The sequence below is a fragment of the Zootoca vivipara genome, chromosome 6, assembly GCF_965207765.1.
Source record: "Zootoca vivipara chromosome 6, rZooViv2.hap1.1, whole genome shotgun sequence".
Classification (NCBI taxonomy): Eukaryota; Metazoa; Chordata; class Lepidosauria; order Squamata; family Lacertidae; genus Zootoca; species Zootoca vivipara.
Window position 1 is genome coordinate 19,383,556 of NC_142589.1, and position 21,095 is coordinate 19,404,650.

At 45.0% G+C, this 21,095-nt stretch overlaps 1 protein-coding gene across 4 annotated transcripts in view; it reads left to right on the top strand.

Annotated features, from left to right (window-relative positions):
• Window positions 1-21,095, top strand: part of TP73 (tumor protein p73) — a 91,864-nt gene that overhangs the window by 32,380 nt on the left and 38,389 nt on the right. For all 4 annotated transcript variants that reach the window (XM_088671676.1, XM_060276161.2, XM_060276159.2 and 1 more), the window contains one exon: window positions 10,223-10,468. In XM_088671676.1, the coding sequence (XP_088527802.1) occupies window positions 10,223-10,468 (246 nt within the window). The remainder of the gene's footprint in view (window positions 1-10,222; window positions 10,469-21,095) is intronic.

The following is a 21,095-nucleotide window of genomic DNA, read 5'->3' on the forward strand; positions in this document are numbered from 1 at the left end:
CTTATTTCAAATATTATAAGTAGATAAATGCCTTTAGTCCATAGTATGTGTCAGTTAAGTAGTCTATTAAGTGTTCCATTAAGTAGTACGTTAGATTTTGCTCAGAGTAGACGCATTAGGCTTTATCTAACATTAGTCCTAGAGTAGACCAATTCATTCCAATGAGTATTTTAGGTTAAACTTGGTTGGATACAACCCATTGAAATTAATGGGACTAATGTTTGATAAACCCAAACTCTTGTGTTGGTGCCCTAGCCTTTGAAGTTATTGGATTATTGCTTGGTTACATATATGAAGGCTTGTTTCTTTATGGGTTTTCTGGGTTTCACTGATGGCATTCATACATTACTGTATGTGCTTTTAAGGCAAGTATATTAAGCACTCTTAACAAGCGAGAAAGGAAGCCTGAGTTCAATGAGACTTCTGCTTAAACATGTTACGTTCAGGTGGCGTGCTTCTTAGCTGTTCTGACATTATCCTTGGCAATCTCAAATAGTAAATACCTTTTTTATATAGAAAAATCACAACGTTATACTCTTAAAGCTATCTTGCAAAGAAAGCAATTTCACAGTAATTCTTTTCGTTTCTCTTTTGCTTTGATCCATGAAATTGCTGAACAATTAAGAACCCGCAAGAACATCTCCAATGGCTCAGAAATTTCCATGAAGTTTACAACAAACAATCTCTCTCTCCCCCTCCCAATATATATGAACAATGGCAATGTTAATTCATGCTCAAACCCTTTGCTGTAACTTTAAAAGTCGCTCCAGAGCCTGGCTTCTAAGTTGCGTTCATTAAATTCTGGCCATTTCATTGAGATCCTGCTTCCAAGCTTGGACCCTAAATGTATTACCTAGAAGTGAATTGCACTAAAATAAAAGGGATTTATAATCTGATTCATCACAGTTAGAAGTTGTCTGTCAATTTATCGCTCGGCATTTAAGGTGATCTGCCTTAGACCTTGTTGACTACCAAACAGTGTAACACAGCTATGGTGTGCGCTCAGTGGGGTCTGACTCTTAACATTGCACTAATTGGCATGAGTCACTCACGGTAGCTGCCTCCGATCCTGTGTAAGGCTCACAGGCCATGTGTTTTCTGTAACCTTAGGAGATAATTGCCAGAGTCAGAGTGACTGTGTCTCTTTAATTTACTTCACCAGTAATCGCCACCGTTGTGGTTTTGTTTCTTCTTCTTCTTTTAAAACAAGCCATTTATTATCTGTATATCTTGCGCTCCTGGTAATCTCTCATCTAGATTTCTGATCTAATCCATGCTGGATTACATTTAGTAATTCTGCTATACCACATACTAAAGCTCTTGAGGGTGTAGCGCAATAAAAATGCTGACCAAGTTCATGGCATTTTCTCGTAATAGTATGCACAATTTAAATGACATACATACACTTACTCGCAAGGAGTCTTCCCTAACATGATGCATTTTCACTAATATATGCATTACACTATGCACACTGCCCCCGCTCCCATATATTCACAGCTTTGTACACATCAAATGGTTATTGAACTGCCACCAACTTTGATGGCCTTCAAAAGAGGATTGGACAAGGACTGGAGAAGAGGGCTACCAATGGCTACTAGTCGTGATGGCTATTCTCTGCCTCCATAGTTGGAGACAGTCATATTTCTGAATACCAGTTGCTGAAAATCAATGGAGGGGAGAGTGATCTTGTACTCGGATCCTGCTTCCGGGTTTCCCATTGAGGCATCTGGTAGGCTACCATGAGAACAGGATGCCGGGCTAGATGAGCCATTGTGCTGATCTTACAGGCTGTCACTGTGTTCTTTTATCTTTTCAGAAAGTGCCAGTTAGGCAGAGGTCCGCAATAGCATCCTAACCAAAGTGAATCCATACCTTCTGCCCCCATTGCAATACTTCCATAGAAATCTATGGTGCAGTCACATGTGGAATGCTGTGCCCAGTCTCAGAAGAGGTTACAAATCAGAAAAAAGGAGTAGGAAAGGGCAACTAAAATGATCACCAGGGTGCAGCAACACCCGTATAAGAAAAAGCTGCAGGGATAGAAACTTTTTAGTTCAAGAAAAGAAAAGAAAAGAAAGTTCAGATTCTCCAAGTGCCCCTATTTTCCAGGGACAGTCCCAGATTTAAAGAAGTTGTCTGGGTTTCTGATTTGATCCAGGAATGTGCTGCTTTTCCTTAAAGGTAAAGGGACCCCTGACCATTAGGTCCAGTCGTGGACGACTCTGGGGTTGCGGTGCTCATCTCGCTCTATAGGCCGAGGGAGCCGGCGTACAGCTTCCAGGTCATGTGGCCAGCATGACAAAGCCACTTCTGGCGAACCAGAGCAGCACACGGAAATGCCGTTTACCTTCCCACCGGAGCGGTACCTCCATAGTTGGAGACAGTCATATTTCTGAATACCAGTTGCTGAAAATCAATGGAGGGGAGAGTGTATTTATCTACTTGCACTTTGATGTGCTTTCGAACTGCTAGGTTGGCAGGAGCAGGGACTGAGCAATGGGAGCTCACCCTGTTGTGGGGATTCGACCCATCGACCTTCCCATCGGCAAGCCCTAGGCTCTGTGGTTTAACCCACAGCGCCACCTGCGTCCTAAGGATTTTCCTTAGGATGTCCCTATTTTCATCAGAGAAATATTGGGGGGTATGGAATGGGACACCTCTATTTTCACAAGGGAAATGTTTGAGTAAAGGTGGGTGTGGGACTTGGCAGAGGTTTTTAGAAAGTTAGGCATGGTGTGGAGAGAGTGGATGGGGAGGTTTTTTTTTAACCCTCTCTAATGAGACATTGGTCACGAAGAGTCGTACATGACTAAATGACTAAACAACAACAACAATGAGACAAGGGCACAGGATCAGCCGAAGAAATGGATTGGTAGGAGATTCCAGCCCAAAGGAAGGACCGCACACAGGACATAGATAAACTATGGAAGCTGCTACTGCAAAATTAGGTGATGGCTTGAAAATGGGGGTAAGACACATTCTCGGTGGTGGAGGAGCAAGCTATCAGCGGCATCTAGTCATGATGGCTGTATATTATGCCCCTTATTGGGGATTGTTGTTGGGGAACAATGGTAGGATGGGCTTCTTGCAGCCATGTCCTTATGGCAGGCTTCTCATGTTCATCTGGTTGACCAGCTTGGGAAACTGGATGCTGTTCCTTTAGTCAGATCCAGAAAGACACCTCTGGTGTTCTTGTTGTTGTTGTTTAGTTGTTTAGTCGTGTCCGACTCTTCGTGACCCCATGGACCAGAGCACACCAGGCACTCCTGTCTTCCACTGCCTCCCGCAGTTTGGTCAAACTCACGTTGGTAGCTTCGAGAACACTGTCCAACCATCTTGTCCTCTGTCGTCCCCTTCTCCTTGTGCCCTCAATCTTTCCCAACATCAGGGTCTTTTCCAGGGAGTCTTCTCTTCTCATGAGGTGGCCAGAGTATGTTCTTATGCCTTTTCAATTCCCCATCATTAGCAATGGAAGGATCTGCTAGTTTGTGGCATCTCAGTGTCTCATTTTTCCAATCTTAAATTCAGTTCTATCTCTTTCTGCAGCAATTCGCAATTCAATCATCCTCATCATGAAAATTCTCCAGCATTTTAGTGTGAATTTCCTCCTGATAAACACATTTATGTATGTTCATGTGTTTTCCAGCCAGAAGTCTGTCCTGTCCTGTTTTTTAATAGTTTTTTTTTTAAATTGTTTTAAATGAAAATGTACTTAAATTATATACATACATCCTTGTGCACACTTTCCTCTGAAATATGCATTTTCCCCCACATACATTTTGTGCATTTCTATTATAAAGTGCACACTTTTTATGCCTTCCACCTTTGTATGCATTAGATGGTATCCAGTGCTAGTCCTACTCAGAGTAGATCTTCTGAAGTTAATGGGCATGACTACCTTAGTTTCGGTAATTTCATTAAGCCCAGCATTGGACACAACCCATTATCCTCATAAAATACAGATTTCATTTTATGTCTTTTGAACCAAAACTGCATTAAAAGAAATGGACTCTGCCAACTCTGTTCAAGCCACATATTAGCTGGAAAACTGTGAATTAGGTTGGTTTGTTAAAATGCAGACAAAATGAATTTCTTCCCCGTTCCTATTCTTGGGGATTTCTGTCTGAGGAGGCACCTCGAGATCCATGGTGCAGAGGGCGAAAGCATCCTGGAACTGTATTATCAAAAAGGACAAAGGAGTTTTGCATGCATATTTTCGGGGAGAAAAGAGGTGTTCTCCACCAGTGCAAGTTCAGTCTTGCTCCGAATTCCAACTGTTACTCACTGAACACTGATGATATTGTAGGAGTTGCAACGCGCTGGAGGTCTTGCTTGACATGGATGTCTCATGTTGGTACTTTTTTTAAAAAAAGGAAAAAAGAAAAAGAAAGGAAGCTATTAGAGTGCAACATCAGAAAGTTATCCGTGGGTGAGGTTCGAGAATCCCAAGTTATAACTTGTCGCTTGATTCCAAAGTCTGGTTAGTTTTAAAAATCTTAAGATTGATGGCACGTTGGTAAGAAGGGGAGGGTAACTAAGTTCCGTTGCTGTTTTGAACTGGGGATCTGCAAAATGAAATCCACCCAGCTTCTGTTGCTTTGGAGACACATCTTCAGAGTTTTGCTTTATCTGGTGTAGAGTCAGGTCGTTGGGTGGGATCCAGTGCTAGAGTAGACCCATTGATGTTGATGGGTGTGGCCAAAGAATGTATATGATAGGGTTTCCCCCAGAGATGCCTGGGATTGCAATGGCAGAATTAGCGTCTGGAGTGGGGAGGATTTTGGGAAATTGGCAAAATGTCTGGGTTTTAGAAAACCTCCCCCCCCCCATGTCTGGATTTTTAGTTCTTGAAATATGGCAACCCTAGTACATGCCGACCAGATGACCCTTGGGGTCCCTTACAAGTCTACAGTCCTATGATTCTATGGCTTTACTACCCTCTCACTAGCAGAGCCGTCTTTCCCATTGGGCTTACTGGCGCATTGCACCAGGGCGCCGGCCTCTCAGGGGAGCCCCAGTGAGTGGGGGAGCTGTGCGGCTTTGCCAGCGGCCTTCCCTTTCCCTCCTGCATGCCTGCCAGCTGTGCCCCGCCAACCATATGGCTAGCAGGCATGCAGCTTCCTTGCCAAGCCTCCGCGGGAGGAGAACGATCCTTGCAGAGGCTTAGGATGGAAGCTGAACCCCACCAACTATATGGCTGGTGGACGTGCAGCTTCCTTCCCAAGCCTCCGCAGGAGGAGAACGATCCCTGCAGAGGCTTGGGAAAAGGTCGACAACTCTGGGAAATGGGGGTGGGCCGCTGGAGGGATCTTTGCACCACGGCGCCGGATATGCTTAAGACGGCCCTGCTCACCAGCAAGGCAAGGTTAGCTCCAACAGTTTCCGGCGTATGCTGATAACAAACAAAGCCACAAACTTATTTGCCCAAGCATTTTTCTAGACACAGATATTGTGCTGATAATTGCTGCTGGATGTTGTAGGTGCTGTTGCTCTGGCATTTCAGTGTTGGCTAATTGCATTTTTATATTATTATTATTATTATTATTATTATTTATTAATTAATTAATTTATACCCCGCCCATCTGGCTGGGTTTCCCCCGCCACTCTGGGCGGCTTCCAACAAATACCAAAATACATTAAAATATCACAGATTAAAAACTTCCTTAAACAGGGCTGCCTTTAGGTGTTTTCTAAATGTCAGGTAGTTGTTTATCTCCTTGACCTCTGATGGGAGGGCGTTCCACAGGGCGGGTGCCACTACCGAGAAGGCCCTCTGCCTAGTTCCCTGTAGCTTTGCTTCTCGCAGTGAGGGAACCGCCAGAAGTGTCTGGGCTGAACAACGGGGGTGGAGACGCTCCTTCAGGTATACAGGACCGAGGCCGTTTAGGGCTTTAGTACATTATAGTACATCATCATCATCATCATCATCATCATTATAGTTTGACTGTAAACTGCCCTTAAATCTTCTGAATAGAAGCAGCGGTGTAGCATATGCCCAAGCTGCCCAGGGCAGGCACGCACCCGAGGGGCATGCGGGCGCTCGGGGGGGGGCAGAGCGCATTCCCGAGGGGGCCAGGGTGTGGAGTGTGCCCTCCCAGGCACGGGATAGCGACCCAGGTGTATGGAGAGGCACGCGCGTCTGCAGCCAGGGGTGGAGCGAGCCACCCACGGGGGCAGAGTGAGCCGCTGATGGGGGACATTCAGTGCACCACCCACCCAGGGCCATCTTAAGCATAGCTGGCGCCCTGGCGCTGTGACGCGAACTATCCCTTCGGCGCCCCCTCCCGGTTCCGAGCAGCTCAGCGCCCCCCTGGCAGCCCAGCGCCCTGGCGCCTTGTGCCACCCAGCCTTGCCTTAGGGCCGGCCCTGCACCCACCCATTACTCCTAAGCCTCCCCGAGCTGTCAAAATGAAGGGGGAAGGGGGGATACCACCGGGAAAGCGGCGCAGCTTCCCCTTTCCCCCGACGGCTTGCAAGTCGTGGGTGGGTGGCGTGACAAATGTCACCCCCCCTCAGCGAAGATACCTGGGGCGAACCACCCCCACCGCCCCCTTTCTCCTCCCCTGAATAGAAGGTAGCATATAAGTTTGTTTTTTTAAATATATTTATAAATTAATTTAACTCATATGAGTAGATGATGATGATGATGGTGATGATATTGTACTGATGTTTGATTCTTATGTACACTGCTCACACATTCATGTTCTGGATGAAGGTGCAGTTTAGGAATTTCCCAAAGAAATAAATGACAGTATTTTTCATGCCAGTTGTGAGGAAGGTCAGTTACAGGGCCTGAATATGCCTCTCCAAGCCTCTCTGTTTGACCTATCCGCATCCTCACACCTTCCTGGGCTGGTTTCACACCCTCCTTAAACCATCATAACCCCTCCTTCTTGGACCACTTTGGGTATCTCCCTCTCTCCTTCACATTTGCTTCAGATCTGGGCTTAACCAATCAGTTGTTGTGCTCTCTATTTTTTCCCTTGCATGCCATTGTGGCTGGTGGATGTTTGGACTGGTGGGGCGGAAAGCAAGGAGCCCAACAGCAGGTGGCGCCAGAGCCAATGACAGGCACAGCTAACTGATTCTAGCTAGGGTTGCCAGACTCAATGGAGGACAGGACTTCTGTGCCTTTAATTGCCCTGCTCGCTTTTGAGTCTGGAAACCTTAAAGAGAAACCAGCAGACCCTTTGTTTAATTTCCAAGCAAAGGGTCTGCTGGTTTCTCTTTAAGGTTTCCAGACTCAAAAGAGAGCAGGGCAATTAAAGGCACAGAAGTCCTGTCCTCTATTGAGTCTGGCAACCCTAATTCTAGCTTTGTCACCCTTCCTTCTCCCAACTGCATTCTGTAATGGCAATCAGGAAGCGGACTTTATTTTTTTGAGCCTGAGACCTAGAGTGTGGATACAGGTAATGACCCAGGCTTTCTTTTGAACACACCAGAGTAGACTTTCCTGTTGTTCAACCACAGCTCCCATCACCCCTGGCAGCTAAGGATGATGGGAGTTGTAGTGCAACAACTTCTGGGGACCCAAGGTTGAGAAAGGCTTGAAGAATTCAGCAGATAGGAGAATGGCAGCAGAAACTAATTAGTTAGAATCATAGAAGCTTATAATCGTTGAGCTGGAAGGGATCCCAAGGGTCATCTAGTCCAACCCGCTGCAATGCAGGAATTACAGCTAAGTGGTAGTTGGCCCTGCTTGTCATGTGTTCAGTGTTCCGGGCAGGGGATATTCCCAGCTGTACCAGGAGATGCCAGCAATTCAACCCGGGGTCTTCTCTGTGCAAAGCAGGAGCTCTAACCATTGAGTTTATGGTCCCTCCCCAGAGAGTGATGCTAGAAAGCTATTGAAGCCCTGGCATGGGCCTTCAGCATGGACACCAAGCACAGGGCAAGGGAATTTGTGTGCTTGTTCTGGGGTGGAAGACCTACGTACATGTGGAGGCTTGCCTCTGCCAAGACCAAAAATATACTTTGTTCAAACACGCTCACGAACTGCCTCGAAGACCTCAAAAAGGTGGGAGATGCATACGTTAAAATTAGGAAAGTGGATCGGAAGAAGGCTTTGTAACTCAGCAAGAGGGCCTTTGCTTTCTGCGCAGCATCCTCAGGTGTGGCACTGTGGTGCCCATTGGGAGTGGTGGGGCCAAAGGGAGGAGGCCCAACAGCAGGTGGTGTCAGAGGCAGAGCCAACGTATTCTAGCGGTACCCAATCTGCCTCCTTCTCCCTGCTGAGTTATACAATGGGCAACACTCAGGCTAAGGTGGACAAAGCCGTTGGACAGTGCCCCCCCCACTGACTAGTGGAAAGTAAGAAGGCTGGCAGGTGGGGGTTGGCTAAATGTAGCTGGCAAGTCAGGACCCTATTTGCCCCCGGGGAAGATTCTTTGCAAAGTCTTCAAGATTCATTTGCCCGTCCAGGGAGAAATCAGTGGGGTAGCCTCATGGGTGCCATGCCCAAAACCCATGGGCCACATCCATTGCAGGGGACTCACCAGCCCCCAGCAAAATCAGCACCCTCTTTTCTCCATCTCAGCACTGAGCTGAGCGGCTTAAAGCCCCTCTGCACAGCCCAGCACTGTAATGGTGAAATGGCCCGGTCAAAGCATGGAGTTGTATAGAGAGGTTTACGCCACTCAGCCCAGCACTTCAGTTGCAATGAGCGTTGCATGCACATGACCTGTGTGAGTGGCTTTATATCTGCTGCGTGTGTGTGGCATACAACCCTTGAACCTTCAGCACACAGTCCTCATGCTGAAAAAGAGTAGATGGGTTTTGTGTAAGGCAATTATCACCTGCTTCCAGTTCCTTGGACAAGTTTACCTGCACAAGGAAGTAGAGAACTGCTTTATTCTGAGCCAGACCCATTGGTCTATCTAGCTCAGTATTGTCTACACTGACTGGCTGTGGCTCTCCTGGGTTTTGGACAGCTCTGCCTGGAGATGTCACAGTTTGAAGCTCTGCTCTGCAAGCAAAGTTGATGCAGTTCTCTTAATAGTTGTATGCTTCTCCACAGATGACTACTGTGCTCATTCATTACATCTGTGGATGAGAATGCACTGTGGCCCATTGCAAGTAAACTTGCCCATAGACTTATAAAGCTGGAAGGATTCTTGGACATCACCTCCAGGTGTGGGGAACCTATGGGGCATCCAGAGGTTGCTGAACTGCAGCTCCCATCATCACTTTTGGCTGTATGCTGGCTGGGGCTCAGGGATGGAGGGGAAATTCATGTGGTCTGCATTTTAATACAAACTCCTCCAATCTGCCCCCCCCAACCGCTATGTGAACCAAAACACAGTTCTCCTTTGAAATGAGCACTTCTCCAAGAGAATATTTTCAACGAAATAGTCCAAGCAAAGACTGCATACAAGCAAGCATGCATGTATTAGTGAAAATAACAGTCAAACTTGCATCCTGTTGGAATGTGGGGTAATGGCTTTCAAAAATGCTCACAGGAGGTAAATATGTGTTGCAAAAATAAGGAGAAATGTGTGTAAAAATGCACACACACAAACACACATTTTCATGCTGTCTTATGTAAAAAATAATAATGCAATGTGTAAACTACGGTAGATTTAAGACTGGGAAAAGGAGAGAAACTGAAATTGACATCTCTGCCTATCTCTACCCACAGCTACACCTAGAGATAGTTCATGAGGGTCAGTCACTTATGCAAATGCCTTTAGTCTCACTTTCAGAATGGACAGCGCCCAAATCACAAGACCTTTAGCTCTTCCCAAGGGCAAAATGCAAGGCTTCCATTTTGCTAAATTCGTTATATGTATTCTATATGTATGCATGTATGTATATATCCTAGGTTGTGGTTTTTTTGGAGGGGGAGGGTTGCACACATGTCATCTCCATCCTGGATCAAGTTGAGGAACAAGGTCAGTCTTGTTAGAAAAAAAGGAAAAAGGCAAAAAAGAGAGTAGAGTATCCTTCTCTTTTTCTAACAAGTGGTGGCTTGTTTGGAATTGGGGGTGGTGTAGTGGCTAAAGATAAGAAGCTGAGCCATGAATGGCCCACGCTGGTTTTCTCTGGAGTGAGGCTACCCCTTTATAGGTGCCTGTAACAAGACACCTGGAAAACTTTTTTTTTTGCAAAATAAGGAGTGTGTTGAGATTTCCATGTGTTTAAACTGGCAGTGTTATTTCTCTCCATCCCTTCCTTCCTCCACCCCCCCTTCCATCCTCCTCCCCCTCCGTTTCCTTTCCTCCAGTCTCAGTTTAATTTGCTAAACAACAGCATGGATCAGAGCACTGACAGCAGGGCCGCCTCCTCTAGCCCTTATAGCTCCGAGCACGCCTCCAATGTCCCGACGCTCTCGCCTTACTCGCAGCCCAGCTCCACCTTCGACACCATGTCCCCAGCGCCTGTCATCCCGTCCAACACTGACTACCCGGGACCGCATCACTTCGAGGTCACCTTCCAGCAATCCAGCACAGCTAAATCTGCGACCTGGACAGTAAGTTGCATGGCTTGGTTTGGGGGCTCTTTTGGGGGGCAAGGCCACAGCTCAGTGGAGGAACAACTTCCCAGATTTGATCCCTGGTGTCCCAGGTTTGATCCCTGGTGACGCCAGGTAAATCTCATGCCTGAAGGTATAGGCTGGAAAAGGGGAGACTGAGAGGTGATAGGAGAGCCATCTTCAAATGCCTGAAGGGCTGCTGCATAGAATATGGAGAGAGCTTGTTTTCTCAAGCGCGTAGGACCCAAGCCAATGGATTCAAATTCCAAGAAAGGAGATTCTACCTAAATATTGTGAAGAACTTCCTGACAGTAAGAGCTGGTTTGATAGTGGGATGGACCACCTCGGAAGGTGGCAGACTCTCCTTCCTTGGAGGTTTTTAAGCAGAGGTTGGATGGCCACCTGCCATGGATGCTTTAGTTGAGATTCCTGCATTGCAGGGGGTTGGACTAGATGGCCCTTGAGGTCCCCTCCAACTCTACAATTCTGTGATTCAGTGAAGCCCCGGAACACAACTGCAAGGCAGAGAAGACAATACTTGGGTAGATTGACCAATGGTCCTACTCAGTGCTTTATTTCAAGGGGTACTCAAGGGCAGGACCTTTTTTGTTGTTGTTAAAAAGTGTGGCACTTACTATAACAACTTCATGGTGAGTACTGGTACCTATTTTTCTAGGGGGGAGAGCACTGGTCCTACTCCATATAAGGCAGCTTCTCATGTCCTTCATGATTTGGGGATTTGCCAGCCAGGAATGCACTCCCAATAGGTTGCTATCTTATTTATTTATTTTAGAACCTAAGCAGCTGCCTTGTGCAAACTCAGGCCATTGATACATCTAACTCAGTGCTGCCTACACTGATGGGCAGAAGCCCTCCAGGGTTTCTGAAGGACCTGGTGATGCCAGGGATTGAATCTGAGCCCCTTTCCATGCTCAACATGTGCTCAACCCACTGAGTTATGGCCTTTCCGCAAATGCTGGTGCATGCCAATAGGCTTTCTTTTAAATATGCATTTGCCTGTATTTGGCAAGCGGACTTTTCAGACGTGTCAATGCATCTTACAACTATCTTGCCTTTTTTGCTCTTCAGTCCAACTTTGGGAGCTAGGCCGCCGGTATGTCCATTATTTGGAACCTCTCTCTCAATAGGCCAGTTCCAAAATCCCATTACACCAGTTGCAATCAAGCAAAAGTGTGCAGGGCATAGCCGAACAGATGTGGCATTTACTGTTCACTTATTACACATATATCTGATCATACAACTTTGTGCAGCATAGGCGGGTTTTCCATGTAGCATTGCATCCACGTGCTGACCAGATCTGATGATGATAATAATAATAATAATAATAATAATAATAATAATAATAATAATAATATATTATTTGTACCCTGCCCATCTGACTGGGTTGCCCCAGCCACTCTGGGCAGCTCCAGCCACTCTGCTTAAGTATGGCAAGTTGGCTGTGTCATATTCCTTTAGATTGGCAGTAGCCAAAAGTGTTGCCTTCCAGATTTTGTTGGGCTACAATGCCCATCACCCCTGGCCTTGCTGGCTTGGGCTGATGGGAGTTGTAGTCCAACAACACCTGGGGAGAGCACCCTGTTGGCTGTAACTCTTCAGAACTGGCTTCACCCACTGAGCTCTATCAGACAAAGCGAACTAGCCACTTTCCACAGCAAGGTTGAGAGGGGTCTGAACCCATTTCTCCTGTATCACTCAGGTTAAGCAGCAGGTTTAGCCAGTTCCCTTCCACAGCAAGTCTCCAAATGGTCACCAGACACGTGGTACATGGTACATAGAGAGGCAGCCCTCTACGCTGCTCCTGCGACACACAGAGTCTTTCTTCCCACATGGTCCCTGGCAGTAGGGATGGAGGAGAAACTCGATTCACTTCACAGTTAAAGGCGAGCCTACCTTTTCCACGCTTTCTGAAACAACATGCGAACGGATACATGGCCATCCTTTGAAATTTGCGCTTCTTTTTCAAGGCAGCCAAGTTACGGTACTTGCACCAAAAGTGCATTGGCTGGGGTGAAGAAGCAGGCATGAAAATGCATGGCATTAAGGGAAAACAACATGCAAAACTGTATTCTGTTAGGGGAAACTGCTTTGCAAAAATGTGTATATTAGACAGAATTGCAGACAAGCATGCGTTTATAAGGAGATTGTCACATTTAAATCTTGGAGAATTTTCACGAGCACTTTATTGGGTGTGTTTTTTGAGAGGGAGGGGGGAAATCAGGAAATTGATGTGGAAATGTGGCAAACTGAACTTAAGACTAAGAAAAGAAGCCAAGAAGCTGATGCTGACAGATTCACTCATCCTTATCAGTCAGGATAATGGAGCGTGAGTGGTGAGGAGAGTGCCAAGGGTACCACAGCACCATTCTCCTCCTAAGTAAACTGTTTATTTGGGTACAAGGGCATTCTTGTTGGCAGACACGTGGCTTTGGAATTCATTGCCAGACCACAAATGCTGCAGGCTTTCCTGAGATATGTGGGGACTCGGCCCCAACCCCAACCCTTTGCAGGCTCTCCCTTGAAGGGTTGTTACTGGGTTTCCCTTTGCTTCAGACCTTTGATGATATTGTAGTAATTTTGAGTGGGTCGGCCTGCCTTGTCCATTACTGTTCTCCCAGTATTCTATTCACTAACTGTCGTCATTACATTTCTGAGTTTTATTGCAAGCTGCCATGAAGGAGGCAGCCTATAGCTATTTCAAACCAATAAAATTGTGCTGTTAAGGGCACCATCTCTGAGAAAAGCCTAGCCTCCATCACAGAATATAAGAAGCCACCTTAGACTGAATCAGACCACTGGTCCTTCTAACTCAGTACTGTCTTCACTGACTGCCAGGAAATCTATGCAGGAGTTTCTCTCTGCCATCCTTGAAGATGCTGGGGATTGAACCTGGGACCTTCTGTATTCAATGCAGGTGCTCCATCACCGAGCCACAGCCCTTTCCTTAAAACACAGGAACATAGTCAGCTGCTGTATAACGAGCCAGACCATTGGTCCATCTCGCTCTGTCTTTTGGACACTGGCTGGCAGCAACTTTCCAGGGCTTCAGGCAGAGGACATTTCCAGCCCTCCCTGGTGATTCTGCAGGGTTGTAGGACCTGTGCTCTTCTGCATGAAAAGCAGCTGGTCCACCACCAGGCTCCCCTTCCCTAAACTGAACTTCCTGAGCTGAGTGCCCCAGCCCAGAGTGACCAGGACCCCACAGGAAGGCAGAATTTCTTTTCATGGCACAGACCTTAACGTCTGTGCTGGTAATGGTGCTGGTAATGCTAAGGTTGCAGGTTCAATCGCTGTATGGGATGGCTGCATATTGCAGGGGGTAGATCCTCAGGGTCCCTTCCAACTTTACAATTCTATGATCACTGACTAGTAGTTGTTAAAAGGAGAGCTGGCACTCAGGCATACAAGCCCGTTGTCTGCACACACATGCAAATATTGTAGCAAGTGTCCCGCTAGCTGTTAAATCATTGTGGTCATATTTATAAACCAACCAAAGTTAAATGGCACGCACAAAACTCTTCTCATACTGGATGGTGTTAAGATAAGCTCATACCGGTCTTACATGCTACTGTCTAGCATTAAGATTTTAACTGATTTTTCACTAACAAGCTTAAGCACACTTACAGTACCTGGGAGTATGCTGGGGGGAGAAATATGATTCAGTTTGCATTTAAAGGTAAACCTAATCTGTACTTTGTGCAACAAGACACAGTCATCTTTCAGAATCTGGATGTCTCTGAATCTTGCTGTGTCTTTCTCCAGCGTATCAGAATGCATATACTGTGGTAAAGATGTCCATAAAAGATGCATATATTGGTGTAAGTGATGTACCAAAATGCACTGAGGGGGAAACTGCTTTGGAAAAACTGCGCACTTTGGGAAAACTTCATACCAAAAACTGTGCATACTAGCAGGAATTCACAAATGCACGTGAATTTTCATGAGAAGTATATAAAAAATGGAATACAGGCACTGATGTGGAGAAAACATGGGCTTGAGATCGGAAAAGCAAGAAACTGAAACAGACAGATTTTGTCCATTCACACTTGGGAGTAGTCCCGTTGAATTCAATGGAGCCCAACTCCAGAGGAAACGCACACAGACTCTGGATGCACATTTCCTTGACTATAGTTCTGCAGACAGTTAGGCAGTTGCAATCTCAATGTGGAGATGCCTAGAGGGACAAACTCACCCGGGAGTAAGCACCACCAAACATACTTCCAAATAAACAGGCATAGAACATGACTGCAATTGTGTTCAGAATCTGAGATGTTGCCTGCTCTGTGCAATGGCAGCTTGCTTATCTTTATCTATCTATCTATCTATCTATCTATCTATCTATCTATCTATCATCTATCTATCTATCATCTATCTATCTATCTATCTATCTATCTATCTATCTATCTATCTATCTATCTATCATCTATCTATCTATCATCTATCTATCTATCTATCCTCTCTCTCCCCCCCCCTCTCCCTATGCTTTTATTTCCCACCTTTCCTTCAAGGAGCTCAAGGTGACATACACACACGGCACTCTTCCTCTCCATTTTATTTTCACAACCCTGTGAGGTAGGTTAGGCTGAGATGATGACTGCCCCAAGAAGACCTACTTGGAATGTAAACTGTTTTGCCATCAGTTGGGATACTTTTGAGTAAGTGTTGCTAGGGACAGTGTGTCCATTGATTAGATATCCTGGGATTGCACATTATTTATTTATTAGTTAGCATAATGTATATACCACTTGAATGCAACAAACCTCTAAGTAGTGGTTTTCAAGAAATATTAAAATGATCAATTTTTAAAAAGTAACGCTATACACATTGAAAAGAGAATTAACACTGGTAATTAAAATGAGATCAAAACACTTGTCAGCATTGTTGTATTTAAATATTTTGCTGGAAGCCGCCCAGAGTGGCTGGGGAAACCCAGCCAAATAATAATAATAATAATAATAATAATAATAATAATAATAATATGATTAACAAATCTGAAATAATATTATTCCATATATATTATTCTATATATATTGCCCAGGGCTTTTTATCAGCTGGAACTCACTGGACAGCTATCTGATAGGGAGATGCAGGCTCTGAATTTCTATATTATAATAATATTATTAACAAATCAATAAATAATAATAATAATAATAATTCTGCATGTCTGCATAGGCTTGCCAAAACAAAAATATTTCAATCAGGTGCCAAAAAGAGTATAGCACAAAGGCCTCTCTGCCTTGTATCAATAGGCAGGGAGCGCCAAAGTGTAGGTGCTCCCACACTAAATGATTGATTTCTTACAATTGTAGAACGAGTATTATGTGGCATCTGTAACAGGGCCAGTTCTGCTAATTGAAGCAGTCAACTGGGCACACATGGGGTAAGGCTACCCGCAAGTAAACTTTCTCCAAGCCATTAAGGGCTTTATATACCAATTGTGGTGCCCTGAACTAGTAATGAACAGGCAAACACTCCAGGTCTCTGAGCAGAGGTATTGCATGCTGACAGGGCCACTCCTGTCTGCTCTATCTGCAATTCCTGGGTCAAGCGCAAGGGAAACCCCACATAGAGTGCATTGCAGTTATCCAGTACAGAGGTCACCATTGCCTGATGTTCTATAGTTAAGCTGGCACATCTGGTTAAAGTAGCTTCTAGCTACTGTAAGTTCATGGGTCTCTAGTGGTAAAGCTGAGTTGAGATAACAGCTTGTACAGGGCAATCCAGTGATGTCACAAGAGTTTGGACATACAGTAGATTCTCCAAGTCAATCCTATGGACCAAAGCAGATCTTTCTCCATTTCTCTCTCTCTCTCTCTCTTTAATTTTTTTTATTAATATATTTAAAATCTTACAAAGAGAAAATATATGGAAATCAAAATAACATCGAGTCTTACAAATCATAACAGTTACCCACAGTTATGCGAAAGAAAGAAAAACAAAAATCAAGAGAGAATGTTATAATCTTTCTCAATTTCTCAATGTGCAGTATGGGAAAATCAGCCTCCTGGTGGTTTGAGAGAGGCTGTGCTTCCAGAAGAGAAAACAACCCCCACCCCCACCCAGGGTTGCTTTCAAGTATGCTATACTCAGAGTAGACCCATTGAAATTAATGAATGCTGTAGGGGCCTCCCATTCTAGGGCAGAGATACCTGTATCCATTGATTATTGCAGGCATAGGCAAACTTGGGCCTCCAGATGTTTTGAGAATACAATTCCCATCATCCCTGACTACTGGTCCTGTTATCTAGGGGTGATGGGAGTTGTAGTCCCAAAACATCTGGAGGGCCAAGTTTGCCTATGCCTGGATTATTGAGAGTCACTAGGGGAGAGTAGAAATCTTCCAACAGCTACTGTTTCCCTCGCTCCGCCTCTGAAGAGAAAGATATTTAAGGAGGATATTGACAACCTGGAACATGTGCAGAAGAGGGTGACCAGGACGACAAAGGGCCTGGAAGCCAAGCCTTATTAGGAACGGTTGAGGGAGTTGGGTATATTTAACCTGGAGAATAAACGACTGAGAGGTGATATGATAGGCATCTTCAAATATCTGAAAGATGCCCCATGGAAGATGGAGCAAGCTTGTTTTCTGCTGCTCCAGAGGAGAGGACATCAACCAATGGATTAAAACAGCAATAAAGGAGATTCCAGTTAAATATTAGGAAGAACTGATTAATGGTGGAGCAAATTACCTTGGAAGGTGGTGTGAACTCTCATTCATTGGATGTTTTTAAGCAGAGGTTGGGTGGCCATTTGTCAGGGATTCTTTAGCTGTGATTCCTGCATTGCAGGGGATTGGACTAGATGACCCTTGAGGTCCCTTCCAATCCTATAGTTCTATGATTCTATATATATTGCCCAGGGCTTTTTATCAGCTGGAACTCACTGGACAGCTATCTGATAGGGAGATGCGGGCTCTGAATTTCTATAACTCAATAGGGGTTCAGATAGGATCACCTTTAGATGAACTATTTATTCTGCATTAATTATGATTTGTTTGCTGGGAGGTTATAAGATGTTGCATTAAGCAATCATTACCCCACACTTTCCATTTCATTTTCTGTTCACTTTCCTTATTCCATAATTTTTTGGGGGTGGTGGTGGTGGGTTTGCTGTGCAAATCAACTTTAATTGTACACCCTGGATTTGCTAGTGTGTGATTGAATCCTACATGAAAATATCGGCAGTCTTGAAGTACCCCAGATGCCCCATCAGCAGTGTTGCAGAGAGGCAAAATGTAATGCAAAATTTTGCTGCTAAACTAACTCTCTCTCTCTCTCTCTCTCTCTCTCTCTCTCTCTCACACACACACACACACACACACACACACACACACACACACACACACAAATATTTAGGGGTATGGGTACCCCTGCACCCCTCCGAAAAAGCACGATATATATATATATATATATGAGACTGTGTCCTGCAAAAATCTATCTATATATGCTACTCAATGCATTCCAAATTTAATAAATCCTGTCTTTATTTATCCGCTCCTCAAAGTACTGAAATAATCCTGTAATGAAAACGCTAGCATGTATGAAGGAGTCAATAAATTTTGACTTTGAATGTTTTAGTATTAGTATTATTTCTGTGATGGGATGTTTTTAGATGACAGTGGCTAACTGTTGTTGTTTAGCAATTAAAATATCATTCGGCGCCTGGGTGTTCTGTTCTGTTATTCTGGTTCATCTTGGTACTCTTCCTCACACTTTTTTGTTTTGTTTTAAGCTTTGTGTTCTTGGGGGGTTCATCACATTTGCTAAGGGGGTGAATTCCATGGAACTCTTCAGCAAAGATTGGGAGGAACTGAGGTCCTTAGAGAGCACCTGCTGGCTGTGCCTTCTGAAGACAATAGGATGGGCTTGGGTGATTGACCACACAAATCTGGCTTCCTTGGAGAACAGCAGAGCAGTTCCTTGGAGAACATGACAGAGGCATGTACTGTACTATTATGCATGGCGTAGACAGGAAGAAGTGCTTCTCCCTCATAGAATACTACATCTTTGAGACCATCCAATGAATCTGAATGCTGGAAGATTCAGGACAGACAAAATAAAATACCTCTCCACACAGCCCATAGTTAAACTATGGAATTTGCTCCCATGAGAGATAATGATGGCCACCAACTTGGTTGGCTTTCAAATACATTTATGTTGGAGAGAGAGGTTTGGAAGAGAGATTCAAGTTTGCTTCAGCATATAAGACACCATCTTTAACTACCTTGCATTTGTTCTTCTCAAAGTGCACTGCAAACCCTTTCTTGTCTAATGCAGAGACGTTTAGCATGTTGCAGCTCAGACTTGGAGCATACGAAAACATCAACCCTATTATTGTTGGCCTCTTGGATTGTCATTTACTCTGACATCTTAACGTTCTGGATCCCTTGTTTTGGATCTCCATTACATCACTGTTAGAAATCAGAATGTTCCTGCTCGTGGGTTCTAGACTCTTAAAGAAATTCCTGTTATGGGAACGGTGAGAAGAACACCCACTGTTGATAATCCTGCGAGAGGGATCCTGTAGGAACATATTGCTCATGTTGATCTGTCTCCTTCTATTTGTTCACATTCTTCTGCGGCTTCCCCCATTGTTGTCTAGAATGTGTTGCCTTGTGGGTAGGGTTGCTACTCCAGCACACATTGACCTTGTGCCCCTCCTACCCACATCTGAAGCAACTAAGAGGCTCTCTCTTGGGCAGGGCATTCTCCCTTGAATGGGAGAAGTCATTTGAGTCAGAAGGCTGTCTTTGTGATGGGGAACAGTGTTCTTTCAGAAATGCCATGGCTCTGTCCAGGGCATCTCATCCTTCCAACACTGTTGCAAAAGCATCAAGATTATCTCCTAGTGCAGTGTTTCTCAACCTTTTTTGGGCCAAGGCACACTTGTTCCATGAAAAAAATCACGAGGCACACCACCATTAAAAAAGTTAAAAAATTTAACTCTGTGCCGCCTTATATTGACTATATAATTATGACTGTAAGAAACACTTGCCAATTGCTGTGTTGGTTGCAATCTCCTGTAATAAGGCTTCACAAGCCACTGATTTCTCTGCCAGCACAATCCTTTGCTCAGCAAGTTTCAGGTTGAGCTCATCCAGCCAGCTTCTTTAAGTTTGTCTAAAACCACCCTCCCGTGGTGGTGGCTGTTGAGAGCTGCGCTCGCCCCGCGTCGTGACCCGGCCGGCTTCCTTTCCGGTGGATCAGTGTTGTTTATTGGCGGCCGCCAGGCACGCGACAATGCAAATTGCCCTTCTTGTCGCCGCACGTCGCGGCACACCAGCCAGTGTCTTGCGGCACACTAGTGTGCCGTGGAACAGCAGTTGAGAAACGCTGTCCTAGTGAGCTGATCAGAACTGAGACCTTTTGCTGGTCATAAAAAAAAGCCTGTTAGGGCCAGTTGGTGTTAGCACCTAGGTTAAATGCTTGCCACAGTCTCTTTCAGAATTCAGCCTTAGCCTGAATAGTTCCTTCCCCCATCTTGCCTGAGACCTCTTGCTAACAAATCCAAATGGAAATTCTAGCTTTCTTAAAGCTTCAGCTGCAGTTTCACAATGCTCAATGTGGATCAGCTGGCAATTCTCTAGGCTTTGCATAACGATCCCCATGGCAGAATTGCTTTCTCTGTCCCATTGGCATGCTTCCTTATCATCAGCTTTGGGCCTGGGATTCTCAATGCAATTTAATATGCCTTTCACCTTTAAAAAGGATCTCCAATCTCATTTTGCAATGGACAATTGTGGAATTTGTAAGCTTTGCAAGGGTGGAACTATGAAAGATCATTGGATCCAGGGCTGTCATGGTTAAAAAACAAGTTTCCCCAAAATGCTGGAACCCCCCTGCCTCTGCTAAAATTGCAAAAAAGCAGCTTAATAATAATAATAATAATAATAATAATAATAATAATAATACCTTCCTGGAGACTTGAACACAAATCTGGTGGGTGGGGATGGGGAGAAAAAAATGGTGGTGGGTACCTTTCCCCCTCAGTAAAAACAAATGGACAAAAAGAATTCTCAAAAACCCTTTCATGCACACAAGTGTGAGTCAGTAACTGTATATTACAACAGTTTCGACACATAATGTACATGGAGGATGAGCCTATCAATGGCTACTAGTTGCTGGAAATTGCAGGAGGGGAGAGTTGCTATTATACTCAGGCCCAACCTCTGGGCTTCCCATTGAGGTATCTGCTTAGCCACTAGGAAAACAGGATGATGCACCAGGTAGGCTATTGGCCTGATTTTGTAGGGTTTTTTTTTTAATGATGAGGAAGTTCTCTGGCAAAACCCTCACTAAAATAAATGGAAGATACACAAAGGAGAGGTGGACAAGCCTTTAGCCAGTGCTAACCCAAGACATTTTGCTTCATGAGGCAAAGGATAAGATGCCCTTCCCCCAATTACACCCCCAAAATCTGGCCAGATGGACAGTTGATTCTTATTTCAGCTCTGGTGGTGGGACAGCAGACTAGTTTGGAGGCTGAAGGTCAGACGGTGGGTGGCATCTACAGGACTTCTTTCCAACGTGCTGCCACCATTTTCTGCTTCTCTTCATTTGTCACCAGAGGCAGCCACCTCACTGAACCTTGGCTGCAGGCAGCT